The following is a 19767-nucleotide window of genomic DNA, read 5'->3' on the forward strand; positions in this document are numbered from 1 at the left end:
TCTTACCATTAATTAAAATGCCCCTGGCATCCCTGATTTGTTTTTCTGTCGTTGTGAAGAAATATCGCGTTGTAATTTTTTGGCATCTGTGTGCCTTACTCCCAAAGGGGATGGTGCACCGGTGTCGTATAAAAAAACAAACATTCACATGTATTAAACAACTCGAAATATGTTTTTTACCAAAAATATAAATTCCCCTTTCCCCACTTAATTTCTTCTGTCACTGCTATTATCACTCGCGTTGAACATTCTTAACACTTTTGTGCCGTGCTGCCGCGTGATGCTGGTGCACCGCAACGTATGCACACACAGGTGTCTAAATATATATATTTCAAAAATAAAAATAAAAAAATTACCACAAATCAAAATGTCTCTTTCACTTTTCATTTCCTAATCTGTTTCCTGTTCTTGTTGTTCTTCCACACTTGGGAGAGCTTCTTCTTTTTCTTTAAGGTCTCTGGATGATACAGAAACTTGATACTGGTGTACCTTTTTCTCCCAGAACGTCACAATCTTTTTTTCAGCGGGGGTCAAATTATTGGTATTGACGACACCACATCTCTGCCAGCCATTCATCGGCGTGCTGTCTGCGTGCTGTATATAAATAATCTCCCACGACAATCCCTCAGAAAATTGCTCCCAACCATTAAAATATTTAGCCATACGCTCATTGAACTGCCTCACGGTGCTGGGTATGGTGTGATGCTCACCCGCCGTAGTAATCTGCAGCCCAACCAGCGTCTTCGGATCTGACTCCACGAAGAAAAAGGCGTCCACCAGCGGAAAGTTTTGGACCTTCGGTTTGTACAACACCCGATACTCTATATTAATCTTACTAACAAGCTGGCTCAGGCACCGTAAAAGACAGGGCTTGAGGGGGCGCTCATGTGGATACAATTCCAGCGCACAGAGATTTGGCGGAGCATTTTTTTCCAGTTTCAGCTCCTTGAGTTTCGGTATTATTGTATTTACAAAGCCCTCGCTCAAAAATGTAAACACGGAATACTTTTCAAGGGTTTTTGATAAGAGGTCGTCCTTGATGGCCAATATGAGTAAAATAAAATCATTCGGCGCCATTAACTCCGCCAACTTGCATGTCACTAAATTTCCGAGATAGGAAGATATCAGTGCATTCAAAGGCAATTCGGAATTTTTTCGTCCTCGTAATCGTACGACCCTTACAAGTTTGTGAGAGATGTGGCTATCATCACACACTTCATTAGTCCCCAAAATAGAGTAATAGTTGGTATCAAAAAGGTTCATTGATTTAACTTTACTTTCGCACGAGTCAATCCGATCATTGTATTCGCTGTCATCAAAGATGTAGCGAAGAAGTGGTCCCACTCTATCCATTCGACCATTCACCTTTTTCCAGTAGTCCGCTTCTTCCTCCGCAAGCTGCCGATTGTGCTTCTTCCAAATGCACATTGCCCTCACATCGTTTTCTTCGGGGCAATTCATTATGATTTGTTTCGCTCGCACCAGCTTCGCCCACGATTCGTAGTTGTTTTTGTTCGGTGATGTCACCACAATCATGCCCCATCCCTCGCAAGGCAAACCTGCAGACGGTTGATGACCCTTCAATGCCACGTCGTAGATAATATACCCTTTCACACCACGCCGAGAGAAGCCGCCCAAAATACTCAGAATACTGGCCTCACTCGTGTACAGTGACACCGTTCTGGCGGTCTTGTCAAACAGAAATGTTTGATCCGCAATAAAATACGCAACCATTTGGAGTTCCTCCAAATCGCAGTGCAGCAGCTGGTAGAGGAGGTACGAACCGGCATTCATCGACTTCCCGATCCCGGGCGTCCCAATCAACACAAGCGGATCAGGCGAAGTTTTGTTCTTGCAGTGACTGCTGAACCATTCGGTGAGATAGCCCTTGACGGTCTGCCACACTCGATCCACCTCACAGTTCACATAGCAGTCATGAATAAATTCATTCAGCCCTTGTCCCCACTTGTACGGCCATCCCTTGTCCGAGGCGAGCACCATCAGCTTGAGACGCGGTGCACCGGATTGCTGCACACCGTCATCCTTTTCGAAGGTTTTGCCAACTTTCTTGTACGTCCATGACTGCGGTGGTTTCCCCTCCCTCACATACATTCCTATTCCCGTTTGCGTCCCCTCGCCGCCAGGAACCTCCACGACATGATGCCAACTCGCATCGTACACGGAGTCGTAGTATCCCTCCAGGTATGTCGGTGCAATCGTCGTCGTTGGTTTCCTCGCTTCCCTGGCGGCTGCATCCAATGAGTTTTTAGTGTTGTCGCGAACACCTGCTCTTACCTCCGCAGCAACTTCTGACCAACCAAGTAGATTGTTGACACCATTCTCGTGAAGCCTGTGTACATCTTCTTCCAAACCCATTTCCTCCCTCACAGTCCTCTCCATCCTCGCATAAGCATCTGTTGCCTGTATTTCGTTCAATACTCCCGCATCGCGGATATACCTCGTGGGATCACCAAAGAAATCCCTCAGTAAGACACTCCGATTGGCGCGCAAAATGCCTCTGCCGTCAAATTCCCTCGTAAGAAAATCGTTCAGCTTCATTTTGTGGACGCGAACTCTTCCTCCAAACAACAAATCTTCGATCTTAGCAGATAAGTTAAATATTACCTGTTGCTGGTCCCACCTCGCCCTTTCTTCTGCCTCCCGGCGTTCTTCTGTCAGTACCTGAGTGAGAACTCTGTTTAGTTTTTCCCTTACAAGAGGAGTGACCGTATCCTTTCCTTCATAGTCCCTCCATTGCTCGAGAGAAAGCACACCATTCTCGTGAAGCCTGTGTACATCTTCTTCCAAACCCATTTCCTCCCTCACAGTCCTCTCCATCCTCGCATAAGCATCTGTTGCCTGTATTTCGTTCAATACTCCCGCATCGCGGATATACCTCGTGGGATCACCAAAGAAACTCCTCAGTAAGACACTCCGATTGGCGCGCAAAATGCCTTTGCCGTCCAATTTCATCGTAAGAAAATCATTCGGCTTTATTTCCATGACGCGAACTCTTCCTCCCAATAGCACATCCCTGATCGTAGTAGTTAGGGTAAATCCTACTTGTTTTTCCCGCACTGCCCTTTCTTCTGCCTCACGGCGTTCTTCTGTCAGTACCTGAGTGAGAACTCTGTTTATTTCCCCCCTTACAAGAGGAGTGACCGTATCCTTTCCTTCATAGTCCCTCCATTGCTCGAGAGAAAGCACACCATTCTCGTGAAGCCTGTGTACATCTTCTTCCAAACCCATTTCCTCCCTCACAGTCCTCTCCATCCTCGCATAAGCATCTGTTGCCTGTATTTCGTTCAATACTCCCGCATCGCGGATATACCTCGTGGGATCACCAAAGAAATCCCTCAGTAAGACACTCCGATTGGCGCGCAAAATGCCTCTGCCGTCAAATTCCCTCGTAAGAAAATCGTTCAGCTTCATTTTGTGGACGCGAACTCTTCCTCCAAACAACAAATCTTCGATCTTAGCAGATAAGTTAAACATGATTTGTTGCTGGTCCCGCCTTGCCCCTTCTTCCGCCTTACGCCTTTCTTCTGTCAGCACCTGAGAAATAGCTGCGTTTAGTTTTCTCCTTGCAACAGGAGTGACCGTATCCTTTCCTTCATAGTCCCTCCATTGCTCGAGAGAAAGCACACCATTCTCGTGAAGCCTGTGTACATCTTCTTCCAAACCCATTTCCTCCCTCACAGTCCTCTCCATCCTCGCATAAGCATCTGTTGCCTGTATTTCGTTCAATACTCCCGCATCGCGGATATACCTCGTGGGATCACCAAAGAAACTCCTCAGTAAGACACTCCGATTGGCGCGCAAAATGCCTCTGCCGTCAAATTCCATCGTAAGAAAATCGTTCAGCTTCATTTTGTGGACGCGAACTCTTCCTCCAAACAACAAATCTTCGATCTTAGCAGATAAGTTAAATATTATTTGTTGCTGGTCCCATCTCGCCCTTTCTTCCGCCTCACGGCGTTCTTCTGTCAGTACCTGAGTGAGAACTTCGTTTATTTTTCTCCTTGCAACAGGAGTGACCGTATCCTTTCCTTCATAGTCCCTCCATTGCTCGAGAGAGTCCATACCCTCGTCATGAAGCTTATTATTAGCCTCAAATAGAATTTTCCTCTCATCCAGCTCTCTTTTCATCTCTCTTTCTAGTTCGCTGTATGACGGCAATGCCGTTATTATGCGTAATAACCTTTCGTTTTGGATAAACATCTCGGGATCCTGAACAAACGCCTCCATCGGCACATTGTATTCTTCATCAACGGCCGCCCTGTCGCCCAATTTGCTCCGAAGGAAATCATTTAGCTTCATGTTGGTCCTGTTAGTGCTTCCCTCCAGCAGAATATCCTCTACGCTGCTGTTCATGGTCCACTTTGGTCGATGCATTTCCTCCAATCTTCTGCGAGTCGTAGAGGAGTGATCTGTGTCACCCTCAAAGTCCGACCTCGCTCTCCTCCGATCTCCCTGCGGGACAGTAGGCGCTTGAATTTCCTCATTATCGTAAAGTCCTTCCTCGGGCCTTCCAGACATTGTTCTCCTTGCTTTCTTAGTTGGATTGAGTTAAAGCTGAACAATAACCACCCAAAGAAAGGTATGAGAGGGATAAAAAAATGCACATACAAGACAGAGAGCCACAATAATTCAGTCATTCACACAGGGTAGAGTAAATATTGAACTTGAATAATCTTCTTGACCGCTGGCTGGATCCTGAAATTATGTAAAGAAACTAGACAACATAGGAAAAGGGGGCAACACATACAAAGTTAATTTACTACATTTTTTCTCCTGATAATATATATATTTATATATTCTTTTGGTCGTTCACGCAGCCTTTTGTACTCAGATAGGATCCAATATATTTACTGAAGAAGTGGCAGACTTTGTGGTCCTCCAACCACAAGACCCCGCCGCGTAGTGGGAATCAAAAGGGGGTGGGTGGAATGGCAAAATAAAAACAAATATTATCTGGCCCCTATCGGCTCCCTGCCCTTACAAAGTCGCGTTCTTCCCAAAAGATTCATACGGTTGAAAGCATCATAAGGGATGCCTTCATTTATCAGGATATACATTCATTAATTAAGTTAGCCAGCTCTCCCGCAATCACTCTTTTCACAAGCTCCCAAAAAAAAAAAAAAAAAAAAAGAAGAAAAAAACGCCCTAGCAAGGACCAATGCAGCGGGAAGAATCAGTTTCATAAATATATATATATGTATACCTATGTATGTACTTACCGTAGAAGCAAGAAAACTCAAAGCAAAAAAACAACAACAAACAAACAAGAAAAAACGCAAAAAAAAAAAAAAAAACAATAAAAATTAAGAATGATCTTCCGGGCAGCTGGCCGGATCCTAAAAACATATGGAACCAAACAAGTTAGGAAAAAAAGTTCTTTAGTTAATTGCTTCGATGTTTTCTTTTCAATATATAGAATTCTGTGGACCACTAGCATGGTCCCCTGTCCTCAGTTAGGATTTGAAGTATTTATTACTTACGAAGCGGCAGACTTCGGGGTCCTCCAACCACAAGACCCCGCCGCGTGGTGGGAATCAAAAGGGGGTGGGTGGAATGGCAAAATAAAAACAAAATATTATCTGGCCTCTATCGGCTCCCTGCCCCTACAAAGTCGCGTTCTTCCCAAAAGATTCATACGGTTGAAAGCATCATAAGGAATGCCTTCATTTATCAGGATATACATTCATTAATTAAGTTAGCCAGCTCTCCCACGATCATTCTTTTCACAAGCTCCTATGAAAAAAAAAAAAAAAAGATCCCTGCCAGACGCATCCACGTTATGCCGCATCTGCGAGGGGCTTTTTGTCTTCTCGCCGCGTACGGATACTGTTGGGGGCGGAGCCTTTCCACCCCAAAAAAAGAAACTGCGCTAAATTTTTCAAGCGGAGCATCTTCATCTGTCCAGAGGGGCATAATTAATGCTGCAGCTCGCACTGGATACACGGTCAAGCAGACTCAGGGCGTCTGAGCGGGTGTCGCCGGCCATAGGCTGCAGCGGCGGTGCGGGTGGTCGGTACGACGACGCAGCGGTGGTGCCTGAGGCGTACAACGATGACGTCATTTCGTGGGGCTTCTGCGTCTCTTCGTCGCTCTCCTCGTCATCGCGCAGCAGCGCCTCCAGCCCTCCACGCCGCGGCTCGCGCAGCTCCTGCCAGTGGCGGTCCTCCGCGTACCACACAAAGACGCTGTACACAGCGACCGCAAGCAGCACAGTGGTCAGCAGCAGCACGATCGCCGCGTACGCCCTCGCACCGCCGTCGCTCGGCGCAAGGTGGTTGGCCGCGCTGACCACGCACAGCGCCGAAAGGAGCACAAAGCTCGCCGCGTGCATCACCGTCAGGAAGTACGAGCGCATCATGTTCGTGAAGGCAACCACGCCCGCACCCGCAAGCAGCACAGCCGCCATGCAGAAGTACTGGACGTGGCAGCCTCCCACGAGCGGGTGCACAGCCGCAATCAGGCCCACCACACACAGCACGGACAGCTGGAACACGCACCAGTACACGTGGCTGCCCCTCATGTTCGTCAGCATGCCGCCGTACATCCGCTGCTGCGCCGCGGGGTGCCAATACCCGACGGGGTACAGCAGGCGCTCGTGCAGCGGCTTCCTCGAAAACTGACAGTACTTCGTGAAGCTCGCGCCCACGTGGCGAGCAATCAAGTAGCACACACCAGCAGGGAACGCCACACCGTACAGCACGCCAACGACACCAACCACGTAGTGCTGCACACGGGCGACGGGCATCGTCAGTGCAAACACGGAGCCGAAGAAAATGCCGAGGTGCATCGCGTGCGCCACAACGTACGTCAGGCTCGGGAAGCGCATCGCCGCCCACGCACTCGCCGTGTCCACGCCGCGCCACCGCTGGAAGGCGGTCGTCACACCGTAGTGCACGCACCCGAACACAGCGGCAAGCAGCGCGTTGCCCACCACCATCCACAGCGGGTCAAGGGCAGCGAACACCGACAGGAAGTACGGCAGCGCAACGGTGCTCGCACAATCCTGCGCCGAGGCGCATGGCATCCTCGCAAACACGCCGAGTGCCTGCATCTCCAGGACGGAGCTCAGCCCGCCAGTCACCACCACGGCAACAGCCGCCGCACCCGCAACGACGCCGGTGATCGCCGAGAGGGCGCTGGCAGCGGCGAGCAGCGTGTTAGACCCGATCGTGAAGGACCCAAGCAGCACTCCCTTGCAGCCGCCGGACACCGCCGCAGCGTTGCAGCGACAGCCCGTCCACGTACAGCGCACCGCGCGACGACAGCGCCACGCCGTCAACAAACAACACGCCAACAGCGTCGCGGAACACAGCCGCCACCTGCGTGCGCGCGATGGTCAGCACGCTCCCCGTCAGATTCACGCTGTGCAGCACGAGGCACGCGGAGGCGTCGCCAAGGTCGTAGGCGTTACGGTACACAACACGCCTCTCTGCGATCAGCACCGATTCCACCACAGTGACGCGCGAGCCCGGCGGAAATCGGTTCGCCACCAACACGCCGCCGCCGGAGCGCGACTCAAGCCCGCTGATCAACACATCGACGCGCTCGCCAGCAGGCGGGTTGGACAGCCACCCAACAACGTACAGGCTCGCCCTGCCCACAAACCTGCAGTTCGCCAGCGTCACGTTGCGCACGCTCCCTGACATCGACTCCACGTCCACCACGACGTCCGCCGCAAAGGTCACACCAACGTAGCACACCACCGACGTCCCGAGACCGGCGTTCACCTCCACATCCACACGCACGTCCCGCACGCACAAGTCGGCGCCGTCGGTGCTCGGTGGCTCGGGGACAGCAACGGGCAGGCACGCATCGCCATGGCCGCCCTCCGCACAAGTGCAGACGCAGCCATCACTCGACGGCTTCGTCGTGTAAGCGGGGAAGCACGATGTCGCGAGGGTGCATGGGTCGCTGCAGGCCAGGATGGTGGCGTTGTACGCGGACGGAATGCTGTAGTTCGCCCTCTCCTCGCCGTTCACAGTGTTGCACGCGGCCACAATCGCTCCGTTTGTGAGGTCGCGGGGCCCGGTGAATATTCGCAGAACTGTCGGCGTGTCCGTGCTGGAAATGAATTGGTTGCCAGACACTGACACCGTGGAGTCGCGGAGATTCACCGTGAGGCTCAAAACAGCAAACGCTTCCGATGGGGATTCACGGCAGAGGTTGCCGCTCAACTGCAGCCAGCAGTTTTAGTAGATGTAGGAAGAAAAAGTTGAATAAAACACAACCAAGGTACCCTGCATTTCGTTGCCCTGAAACACAACCGCCGACAGAGACTCCACACGTGAGGTCCAGAAGAATAAAATGAAGTGCTTCAGCGGCCTCGACACAACGTTGCCTCGGATCACCACGGCAGAGTTGTTCAGTACACTCAGCGACAAGGACTGGCTAGACCCCTCAAGATATATCGGCGCACCGTCACCGCCAGCCATATGAAACGTGTTGCCCACCACCGCAAACACGGAGTGCCAAGACACGCTCAGCGCAGACACAACGATGTGAATGGCGCTCGACGATACCGTCACGGTCTGAAACACATTGCCACTGAGCACCACCGCGGAGTCGTTGTTGATCGCCAGTCCATTCATCGCCACACACGACGGGTTCCTAAGTCCCAAACCCGACCGAGGGATCAGCCTCGTGACCGCAAAGCGGTTCCCGCTGATCGTGATGTTCGTGCGCGGTGGAAACCCACCCTCCGGGCTGAGCAGCGCGTCACTAAACGTGTTGCCAGTGACGACTATGCTCAGCGACCCCACAGCGGCGTGCGCGTTGCCCAGCAGCACCAGCACGGCACCGTCCCTCCAAGTGCATCCATCGAACGTGACGTTCGCCACGTCGCCCGTCATCGCCCCTATCAGCACCGTCAGGCTCATGCCGCCCCCGCTGAACGTCACGTTGCGGTAGCACAGCCACGACAACCCGCTGCCCAAAGCCTGCGCAACCTCGGGGTACACCATGTCGCTGATGCACTCACCAACCGGCGGTGGCAGCGGTGTGGGCGGCACTGGCGGCAGCGGCGGGCCAGCAGGCACAGGCGCCGGGACGCACACATCGCCGTGCCCTCCAGCAGCGCACTGGCACCTGCAGTCAATGACCGTCGTCGTCAGCGGAGCAAAGCAGTCGCCGTCCTTCGTACACTCCCCGCACACGGTAACCGTCGTCACTTTGGTGATGCCATTCGGCTCCAGTTCTGCCGCCGTCGTCACCACACGTCCCGCGACCGTCAGACACCCAGCAACGAACCGGTAGCCGGCGTCAGCCTGCGATAGCAAAGGCTCCGACAAACCCGTCGAGCCCATCTTGCAGCCCGTCAGCGTCACAACACTGCTGCCGTCGATGTTCACAGTAGTTATTATGGAGTAATGAAACATCGCACCCACACCCACGTCGTTGTCACGCCAATCCAGCCAGCTTGAATTCTGTAATGCCCACGGAATATGCGCAGAGACAGCGCACGACACGAAGCCACTGTTCCCCACCACGCGCAACACGCTGTGTTCCGACACGCTGAACTCTTGTTGCTGACACAGCAGGCTTACCCCGGAGGAAATTGTATTGTTGAGCAAAGCAAAAACAGAGTGGCCACTTACACTGAGCCTGTACATTTACAACAGGTGTGTGTATCCATCAAAGCTGCAGTAACGCGCGTACAGCGAGCTGCCACCCACCAGCGTCAGCGTCCCAACCGAGTACAAACCAAACGCACCATACTTCGTTGCACGCGCCTTGAAGTTGCTGACCAATAGCGAAGACGCAGTCAAAACAACTTCGTGCAGCGTCACTACGCTCAGCATGTTGCTCATAATGTGCGGCAGCTGGACTTCGGTGGACTGCGCCGCGTCAACCTCCGTGACGGCAATGTCGCATTGCTGCGGGAGGACGAGTGAAAAAGCAACGGCGGAGGACCGCATCACCGTCTGGCTCACGCGGATCAGGACGCCGGCTGACTCGGCCGCCTCAGCACCCCCAACAAACTGCAGCACGGCACCCTCACGGAATCTGCATCCAGTGATCGTGATGTTGATGGGGAGATGCAGCGGCATACTATCAAAGGAAAACGTCAGCACGGCACCCACGCCGCTGAATGTCACACCCATGTAGCAGTGGTGCGTCTTCCACATGTTCAGCGCGAGGCTCGTCAGCGTCTGGTTCACCACGCAGCTCGTGTCGCCGTCGACGGCTCTCTCCGCTACGGGCGGCACAACAGTATCGGGCACCTCGAGGGGAAGACACGACGCGCCATGCCATCCGTCCTTGCAGCTGCACGAGCACGAGCTGCGGTCCACCAACTCCGTCCCGGGCATGTAGCACGCCGCGTCCTCGTTGCATGTGCCGCACCTGAACACCACCATTTCCCCAGGAAATACACCGTCGTACGACACCTCCTTCTCGCCCTGCAGGTTGCACCCAACGACAAACCGCGCGGGTAACGTCACGACAATGCTCGATGGGAGAAATTTGGCGAAGGAAACACTCGAGTCCACCTGACGGTTGTGTGCAAGCGCCACGGTAGTGCCGCTGCCCGACAGCTGAATTTTGTGCTGAAAATGAGGAATATTTAGTACCGAGGCTGCACTCACGTTGTTGCCCTCCACACGCCACTGCGCACCACCCTCGAGTGTCACCGAGCCATGCAAATACGACAGCGCAGAAGTCGAAACCTTCGTGCTGCCAATAAAGGTGCAGTCCGCCACTCGCAGCAGCCCCGCGGTGCTCACGGTGGCATCCCCATAAAAATAAACACCATTAGCAGCACTCATCGTGGTGTTCTCAACGTCAAAGTAGCCGCCGTTCCTCACATCAATAGCATGAGCATAAACAGATGATTCCACACCCTGATCCTCCTCCGTTGTGCTCAGCGTATTCCCCTTCACAATGACCCCGCCACCATCAACAACACCACTGGAGAAATAGACTGCGTACCTACTCGTCTCGATGTAGTTGTCAAGCAGCAGCAGCGTCGAGTTCGCACCAAGAAAAACCTTCACAAATAAAATGGCGTAAGACGACATCGTCACAAGCGTACTGCCCGCCACCAGTATCTGGGAGCTCACGCCAAAATCACCCTTAAACTCCAACTCACCAGAATCCAACATCGAGGATGTCACGTTCACGTGCACGCGCGCACCACTCCCCCTGATCAATAGGCCCATGTGGACGCACTGCAGCAGCGTGATGTTGAGTGTCTGCTGTGGCGCGTCAAAATACGACAGGTCCAGCACGATCGCGGCGGTGAAGGTCACGTTGACGAAGCACAGACCACGCACACTGGGATCAGGATAGTCCACAGAGCTGATGCTGCCACCGTGCACGCACCGCAGTCCAACACCGTCACAGGTGCTCCAATATTGAGGTCGTACTGGTAATTCGTCACAGTTGAGCCCCTTGCCTCGTTGCACACGCCGTAGATGGTCGGGCGAGAGTCGGATGGTGGTGACCAGTTGCTTGTCATAAGTACAATGGTTGACGAGTACGAGCCATACGTAAAGTTGTTGTAAAGTATCGACCACACACTCCGATCGCGGAACGCCAAGCCGTTTTCCTTGACCACGTACACAACGTAGGCGGTGCGGAACTCGTTGTCGCGGTGCACCAGCCAGCTGCCGCCAGTTACAGTCAGCGTGTTTGCCATGAGCATGGCGAAGCCAAGATGGAAATTGCTGGACACAATCTGCAGCACGCTGCCGCCATCCACAACAACATCCTTGAACATACACGCGCCTTTGTCGTATTCTCTGCTCGGTGCACTCCACGAGCTGTTCTTTACGGAGAACACGGAGCCGCCGCTGACACGCAGGTCCGACGCAAGAGCGTACATCACGTGCGTCCGCGACCTGACAGCGCAGTTGTCCATGCAAAAGACACTGGACAGGTTCACGCCAAGGTCGCGCTCCACAAGCATCGCAGCGCACGAGCCCCCGCCACACACCAGCGTCGACCGCGTCATGAAAAACCGCGTCGACAGAAGTCGGAAGCCGTCCAGGACAAGCGCGGGGCCGTACCGGGATTTCTCGTGGCCACGGGTAGTCTGCACGTACTGCGACCCGCCAACCGTCGCGCGCAGCGTTGAGTTCGCCAGCAACACACTCGAGTTTGGCGGCATCGCGCCATGCAGCACGATCGTGCCCTCCAGCGACGTCACGTTCGTCATGTTGACGATGGCGTGGGGCATCAGGCGCGCCGTGCTCTCTCTGAGGCCGCCAACCCGCAGCTGCGCGCCGCCCGCAAGCACGCAGTGGCGCAGCGTCACGTTCAGCGCGTCAGCGAACGCGTCCATCGAGCGCAGGTCCACCGTCACAGTGATCGGCCCGCTGAACACCACCGAGTCGAAGCACGCCGTCGCCCGCCCACCGCCAACCGTCACCGACTCCGTCAGCGTCACGCCACTCACGCAGCCCTCCGCAGCATCGCCACCACCGCCGCCGGACCTCGCAGGCGGCACGTCGAACGGCAGGCACGCCTCGCCCACACCGCCAGCGCGGCAGCTGCACACGCAGTCGGAGAACGACGCGGTCAGCGCATCGAAGCACGCCAGCGCAGCCGCACAGCCGTCGCACGGCACCACGCTCACGGAGGGCAGGCCGGCCATGCGGTAGTCGCCGCTGCTCTGCAACACCCGCCCGCCGGCATGGTTGCACTGCACCGACACGACGCCGCTCGTGACTGCCAGCCCGAAGACAAGCGTCGCGCCGGTGGCAGCGCAGCGCACAATCGAAACGGCGCCGCCGCTCAGCGTCACACCCAACAGCGACGCCACCGACGACGCCTCGCCCACCGCCCACACGTCGTGCAGTTCCAGCCACCCGCCGGCACCGACCATCCCACCTTCACAGCGCACCAGCGAGGACGCGACAGACCCCTCAACTCCAACTAAGCGCAGCACTGAGTCGGACACCGCGAGGCGCTCGCCAAGCACAAGGCCGCCGCCACTGCTCACAACCGACACGCTCGTCATGGAGAAAACCGAGTGGCTCTGCAGACTGAGAAGCGACAAGGACACCACATGCATCGCGGACGCGGTCGGACCGCCCAACGCCTCCAGCGACACGCCGTCAAACACCACCGCGCTCGACAGCAGGTCCACACCGCCGCCAACGTACACCGCCGACCCGCCCGGGTGCAACGACCTCAGCACGGTGCTGCTCACACGCAGCCGCACTGCAACGCCTGTCGGTGAAACAGTCAAGGCCCACCGCCCCCGCAGCAACGCAACGTGCAATCGGCCGCAACACCGCCACATTATAGCCCTTTTATATTTTGTTTTATTCACGTTGTCGGTCTGTTTTCCCCATCACCGACACCAAAAATAAGTGCGCACCTTCACAAAAGGGAAAAAACAAAGAGAAAAGGAGGCACGATCCCACCGTCCCGCCGCAGGTCAACACTACCCTCCGCCCACCGCCATTGCCGCACAGGGGACCGCAGTCACATCTCAGGGTCAGCACCGCAATGCGCACCACACCATCGTGCAGTGAACAATGGGCAAGACGTAGCCATGCATCGCCCCGCTCCATTTTACCGCCACTCAAGTGTTGCGTGCCCGCACAAAGCAGCAAACACAATAAGAGTGCACACAAACCCAACCAACACCCTCACTCGCTGAAGCACATTATTCGCATGGAGTGACAACATTTGGGGACACACCAGCAGTAGCAGGCTGCATGCAATCTCCCTGCCAACCCCAAAAAGACACAACAACTCTGCGGAATAAAAGTGGAAGCCCCTCGGTGTTGTCCGCAGTTCAAATGGCGGGAAGAATTCCACGCACGCATGGTTCCAGATTACTCGTTGTCTGAGTGCACATCAACAGAACAAGCAAAAATAAGTGCACTCAAGACGGCATTTAAGCACGTGAAAAGGTCGGCCTGCTTTCTCCAATGGCGTTGGATATCAGCCCCACACAATCCAATCAAAGTGACACGCCGGACAGGAAGGCGTCAGTTAATAATAAACAAAAGTAATTGCGCCAATGCAGAAAGCAGCTGAAATTTGGGTTTTGCACCCGAATTCGAGGGCGACAGTGGCATCAGAGTGTGTATGTGTGCAAGACCTTTCGTGGGACGGTGCTGTCCAATCCCGTCGTGCCCCGAAACAAAAGGGCAGCAACAAAAAGAAGCACATACTCCAGAAAAGGAGTGACGGTTGATCAGTCAACCCCCATTTCGTCTCACATGACATCCACATATGTGCACTCCACCTCAAATACGTACCTCCCTGGACGTCGCATGCATAACGTGTGGTTTCGTCACTCGCAATGTGTTTTTCCTCCTGCAAGCAGCAAAAAAGGATGGCCATGGCGCAGCTCCACTCAGGGGAAACAATCGGGGCAGACACGGGTGGGAACCAAAGACCATACAAAATAAAAAAGGGGTAATAACTCCTCCAAGCCACGGAATCGTGCAATGTTGATCCCTCTTCTTCTACATTGAAACCTCCTCAACAGAACTAATGCAGCAGACAAATGTGCAGCACAATATATTTCGCTGTCCCGCGTTAAATCTTACTTCCCATGCGTGCCACGGCGGTGGTGCCGGCGTTACATCTTGAATAACTCCAAAATATCAGGCACCATGTCGTGGGGAGTGGATGCTTGACAAATGTTTCCGCGTTAGCGCCTAACACGAAATGACATCAAAAAAGAAAAAAACTATCCGCGAATCAAACTGCCCGTGTGCGGCCGCACTAAAGCAAACATTGAGACACATGTACAGCAAAAAAAGAAGAAAAATATGACAATCCAAATATATATATATATATATATATGAATTTATGCATCTATATACATGTATATTATTTTTATGTGCTTTCATTGTTACTTCTTTTTTTTGTTTTCGCATTTTACAGACATAAAAAAAAAAAAAAAAAAAAACGAAAGTTAACGTAGGACACACAGAAACATTCGTTTTTCCCCTCAATAATTATTTAGAAAAAACATTTGTGTGTGTCGTCACTGTCCTCTTTTTTTTTTTTTTTTTTTTTTTTTTTTTTGCTCTTAGTTCAGTGTCTACGTTAATTTTTATTACCTAGTAACCGTTTATTGTGCGGGTTCCGCAGCATTGTGTTCTTGTTGCTCAGCTGATTGCTGAAAATCGTCCAAGTGAGAAGGTGGGTTTTCATCATCCGCATTGCCATTACTCTTCTTTGCCCGCGGTGCATGTCCTACCCGGCACTGCGCTCCAAATTGGCAGGGACGTTTGCTATCGTCTTCATGAAGAAAACGACAAGAACCAACAAATTTACAGTTACCTTGCAGAAAAAAACAGCAGACTGTTTGTCTTTCCCACTCACGCTGTGTTTCCAATGAGCCACCAACAAAGGGCTTCTTTCGATGAGAGCGAACTCCAAACGCACCTCGGCCGTAATCACCCCCCATGGCCATAGTGTAAGCACCACGTCCATAGCCACCACCTCCACGCCCCCCGGCGTAGACGGATCTTCCACGATTTACTTGACCTGAAATGGTGCCTTGGAAATTCTGAAAAAGTGTTGGGTTATACGTTCCTTGTGGATACTGAGAATAATAACCACTTTGCGCATGGTACTGGGCAGGAGCATGTAATTGTTGAGAAGGATAGCCCGGATGGCTATAAGCATTGTAGCCGCCATACCCACGATTCTGCACTATCTGTGGCTGACCAAATGGTTGCATGGTCTTGTTTGATATAATATATATATATATATATATATATATATATATAAGCCTATAAAAGCCTATATATTATATATATATATATATATATATATAGTCACTTTCGGCGAGCAAAAATACAAGGAAATGCAATAAAATATAAAAAAAAAAAAATAATAATTTAACATACGTAAAGCTCATCAAACAAAAAAAAACAAAAAAAAACGCCAAAATCGAATAATTAATAATCATAAATTATAGAAAATAAAGAAAACACAGATTATATATATATATAACATTGTGGTGTACTTTTCCTCATAATGTATCAACCAAAATATTTGGGGCACATGTCAAATTTAGGTGAGGGACACCGCAAATGAAACAGTTCTCTACCAACTGAAGCCCTGTGTTACATCGTGAACAGAAAAAAACATCTGTGGGTAAATTCTGATGAAGACATTCAGTGCATACCCATGAAGAACACCGTACTCTGCTCTCATACACACTTTGCGCACGCCCCCCACCACAAAAACGACACTGACTCAGCCAACTATAATTCCAATGGCCGCAGACATGGGAACTTACAAGCGCTCTCTGAGACAAGATTTCTTGACTGCACTTCCAGACGTAAACATCATCAAACTGTAAGTCTGATCGTGGGGTCAAACAAGAGACACAGTGAAAGCCGGTCTGTAGGATTTTAGATTCACAAGAATTACACTTAAAAGGATTCAGTTCATTGTAACAAAGAAATGCATTACAAAACTCACAGTGGCTATCCAAAGGCAGATTCGATCGAAGGTATTTTTTTCCGCACTGATGACATTGACGTTGAAGGTATGGAGAGCAAAGAACGTTTTGATCCCGTGGGTGAATATGACCACAATGTTGACACGCAATCACACGCATCTTTATGGATTGTAGAGTCAAATAGAAAACTGAATGTTTAATTGAGACAGATTTGCAGAAATTGCACGTATATGCACCATAAATGGCACGGGAGCATGTTTCACAGCCAGTGATGCAAGGATGATTTCGCCTACGACATCCACATACCCACGGCTCCAGTGGTGTAACGATGCAGCCAACTCTTCGTCTTCCAGGACACCGTTGGCATTTGGACCATGTCCAGTGATTATACTCCTCACATTCATCACAACGCCATAAAAGGGGTTTCTTGTCTTCATTCGCCGCATAGCATAACGGACAACAGACTGCTCGTTGACTGTATGATTTTCCACAAAAAGAGCACTCCCTTGATGCAATTTCCTCACAATATTTATTCCCACATTTGATGCACCCACTAGAAGATAATACTACATCACCACAGTTCATACACAATTCAAGACCCATGCTAGCTGCTTTGAGTCGTCGTGGATTTTCTGAACCGCATATACAACTCTTTTCTACATCTGTACCTCTGTACTCCGCCCCACATGTAACACAGGTCCAAGCCGCATTGCGTTTTCGCAAGCACATTAAACACTTTTTTGCAGAAGCCGGAATTTGCGTTCCACAACCGCATTCCCACCAAAACTCCGTCTTATTTACAACGCAAAACTTTTCTAGCAAAGGACGGATTTGTGGATTATCACAAAGTTGCACCCCACTCAAACGCATGGAAGGGAAATAATCATCTTGGAGGGCCTTAATAAATTCCTGTACAATAACGGATGCAATTTCCCCATGAATTTTCCATATTTCACTCAATAAGCTTAGAAGACTGTCCAAGACCCACAAAAAATTGACACTTGGATGCTCCTTCAAAAAACAATAAAAATTACGCATGGAAGCAGATGTCTCCTCCAGAGAAAGATGGTTTATAGAGCCAACCAAAAAACGAACAACCTGAGAAAAGGCCGCTCTATCCAATGTTAATGGATTCCCTTGAAATGCACAAACATGATAAGCTTCGAGAACTCGTTCGTAATTCAAATAAGTTGGTTTGGACGTCACAGCCGCTTTAAAGAATGGCCTCCATATAGATTGAAGGCCTCCCTGTGAGTTGCCATGAAGTCGTACAGCAAGGGATGCTACGTCAATTATTGTGCGCCACAGACTACGCGTATCTTCCTTCTCTGCGCATACGTCGACCAGGCTACCTAAAACTCTAACAAGATACGCCAGTGGCATTTTAGTTTCCAAAGCAGGTACCATTTCAAGAAGTTTAAAGTGCAAAATGGCAAGAGACTCCCCTTCGTATTGCCGCATATAAACACGACTTAACTTGCTCAGTAAAGGTGTCCATTGAATTGATAAAAAGTCAAAGGATGGACCAATGTTATTTACGATATTCATCGCAATGGCATGCATTTCTTGGAAGTGAACAGACGAAAAGAAATGATCATTGCACAAGAGCCCACTCAAGCAGTCAAAAAAAGGACCGGGACCAATGCCTTTTCCAGAGTATTTTCTCAACTCGCAATCCATGATATAATCAAGAATGGAGGGGGTGGCAGACAACGACAATATCAACCGCAAAATATAGCCCGGAATGGGGCGATGAAAATTTCTTATTTCAACCAAAAGGGAGTCATCCAAACATAAAGGGGAAGCCACAAGCGACATCACCAACCGCATGCATGTAAAATCCTCGTGGAAAGACATCGTTGAAGAAAGTCTTTTAAGTCTATCAACAACACTTCGAGCACAATGGTATCCCATAACAGAAGTACCACTAAAAAGATGTGCCTCTGATAAACTAAGAGAAACATCGGTAGTGTGTAGCGTCAATATCAATAAAGGCCAAAGAAACTCCACAGTGTCAGAAGAATACTTACTTTGATGTAGCGTAGCAACGATAAAAGGATAATAACAGTTTGAAGGAGTCAAAAATGAACCATCACCGCCAATAAAAAAAAGATTTGGCCCACTGGATAACTCGTGTTGAAGCAAAAAACATTCTTCAAACGCAATTGATGACATCGATGAGAGATCCGTCCGCATCTTGCGTCTCGGTAGGATTCTCTTCGCAATGATGGGCCATCGCCGCATTCAAACTCTACCGAAGAACGCCACTAACCATCAAAATAGAAAAGAGGCACATGTATATTACATGTATATACCAAATTAAGAGAAAGAAAAAAAGAGACAAAAAAGTAAATAAAGAAGATAAAAATCTACACTCCAGTTGGGACGATTGTAAGGCCGCTACTGAAATGGCAGCTGGATGTAGTTTTATGCGTGATACACACAGAAAAAAAATACCATGAAACAAAATAATAATACGATATATATATATATATATGGCTCTAAGAGAAAATCCCCGCACTCGCATCAAACAAGCCGTTCATCATCTCTTGCGCTTCCGTCGTGTAGTAGTCTGTAGAGAGTACCTCGGCAATGTAGGGATCCAGCACACTAGTAGCTCTCTTCTCATAGTACTCCTCTGCTTGAACCCTATTGTGCGCACCCGAATCAATAAATTCTAAAAGATGGAACATGGATGGAAAAGTTCCGGCGATGGTGGAAGCCCGTCGTTCGGAAACAGATGATATCTCCAAAAGCATGTCAAGATAAAGAGCGTGAAAGTCCGTCGGATCGCATTTTCGTCTTCCTTCCGCCCTAACGATTGGATCTCCTTCCAAATTTTGTTGTTTGGTTGCCTTGAGACCATGGGCCACAGCAACCTCGGCTAATTGCTCAACAGAAGAAACAATGTCAAATCCAACTAAAATGGAAAAAAATGAATCATCAGCACATAGGCAAGAAACCTCTTCCCAAAAACGCGACTGTCTATGTCCTGTTAACTGTCCAAGTATTACCACATACACCGGACAATTTGATGCATCGTATACGGCCTTCAAATAATTACAAACACAATTGTGACGCACCATCAACATCCAATCGTCAAACTTAATGAGGAGTAGAAGCAGAAAGGTCTTGCTGTCATTATTTACAAAAACCGTACTCGGAATGATATTGTAATCCTCCCTGGCATGTAAGCACCTGGCATCCAAAAGCATTTTACGCAGTGCAATGTTAATCACCTCATACAGGCGCTCGCACGCGGCATCCACAACCAATTCAATAGCCATATACAACACTGTGCGCCTCAATAAAGAAAGTTCCGGAGGAGTGCTTCCCTAAAAAAATTAACCAAAAAAAAAAAAAAA

At 50.5% G+C, this 19767-nt stretch overlaps 4 protein-coding genes and 1 pseudogene across 4 annotated transcripts, besides 25 other annotated features; all 5 read right to left on the minus strand.

The window, feature by feature from the left end:
• Positions 1 to 3264: part of a sequence feature (areas not merged during assembly with more than two copies in the genome that could not be assigned to a particular haplotype) that runs on past the window's edge.
• Positions 318 to 355: a sequence feature (AT_rich).
• On the minus strand, positions 391 to 4539 carry Tc00.1047053507625.10 (retrotransposon hot spot (RHS) protein, putative; the record flags this gene model as incomplete). Its single annotated transcript, XM_811144.1, has 1 exon — positions 391 to 4539. One exon carries the CDS (start codon positions 4537 to 4539, stop codon positions 391 to 393), a length of 4149 nt encoding a protein of 1382 aa, XP_816237.1.
• Positions 3265 to 4083: a sequence feature (haploid, Esmeraldo-like haplotype).
• Positions 4084 to 4993: a sequence feature (heterozygous, Esmeraldo-like haplotype).
• Positions 4689 to 5129: a mobile genetic element.
• Positions 4798 to 4819: a sequence feature (AT_rich).
• Positions 4994 to 6275: a sequence feature (haploid, Esmeraldo-like haplotype).
• Positions 5131 to 5162: a microsatellite.
• Positions 5265 to 5324: a sequence feature (A-rich).
• Positions 5330 to 5756: a mobile genetic element.
• Tc00.1047053507625.60 lies at positions 5915 to 13264 on the minus strand (annotated as a pseudogene).
• Positions 6276 to 6419: a sequence feature (areas not merged during assembly with more than two copies in the genome that could not be assigned to a particular haplotype).
• Positions 6420 to 6441: a sequence feature (heterozygous, non-Esmeraldo-like haplotype).
• Positions 6442 to 7978: a sequence feature (areas merged during assembly that could not be assigned to a particular haplotype. This can correspond to areas where the two haplotypes were merged or to regions with more than two copies in the genome that were merged during assembly.).
• Positions 7979 to 7988: a sequence feature (heterozygous, Esmeraldo-like haplotype).
• Positions 7989 to 12694: a sequence feature (areas not merged during assembly with more than two copies in the genome that could not be assigned to a particular haplotype).
• Positions 12695 to 12739: a sequence feature (haploid, Esmeraldo-like haplotype).
• Positions 12740 to 13607: a sequence feature (heterozygous, non-Esmeraldo-like haplotype).
• Positions 13608 to 14453: a sequence feature (areas not merged during assembly with more than two copies in the genome that could not be assigned to a particular haplotype).
• Positions 14454 to 19767: part of a sequence feature (heterozygous, Esmeraldo-like haplotype) that runs on past the window's edge.
• Positions 14766 to 14815: a microsatellite.
• Positions 14873 to 14893: a microsatellite.
• Positions 14983 to 15012: a microsatellite.
• Positions 15059 to 15673, minus strand: Tc00.1047053507625.70 (hypothetical protein, conserved; the record flags this gene model as incomplete). Its single annotated transcript, XM_811145.1, has 1 exon — positions 15059 to 15673. The coding sequence occupies one exon, from the start codon at positions 15671 to 15673 to the stop codon at positions 15059 to 15061; it is 615 nt and encodes a 204-aa protein (XP_816238.1).
• Positions 15685 to 15769: a microsatellite.
• Positions 15787 to 15926: a sequence feature (A-rich).
• Positions 15968 to 18646, minus strand: Tc00.1047053507625.80 (hypothetical protein, conserved; the record flags this gene model as incomplete). The annotated part of the gene is made up of 1 exon (XM_811146.1): positions 15968 to 18646. The coding sequence occupies one exon, from the start codon at positions 18644 to 18646 to the stop codon at positions 15968 to 15970; it is 2679 nt and encodes an 892-aa protein (XP_816239.1).
• Tc00.1047053507625.84 (hypothetical protein, conserved) lies at positions 18904 to 19689 on the minus strand (the record flags this gene model as incomplete). Its single annotated transcript, XM_811158.1, has 1 exon — positions 18904 to 19689. One exon carries the CDS (start codon positions 19687 to 19689, stop codon positions 18904 to 18906), a length of 786 nt encoding a protein of 261 aa, XP_816251.1.
• Positions 19753 to 19767: part of a microsatellite that runs on past the window's edge.

This window comes from Trypanosoma cruzi, genomic scaffold (genome assembly GCF_000209065.1).
Source record: "Trypanosoma cruzi strain CL Brener 1047053516279 genomic scaffold, whole genome shotgun sequence".
Classification (NCBI taxonomy): domain Eukaryota; phylum Euglenozoa; class Kinetoplastea; order Trypanosomatida; family Trypanosomatidae; genus Trypanosoma; species Trypanosoma cruzi.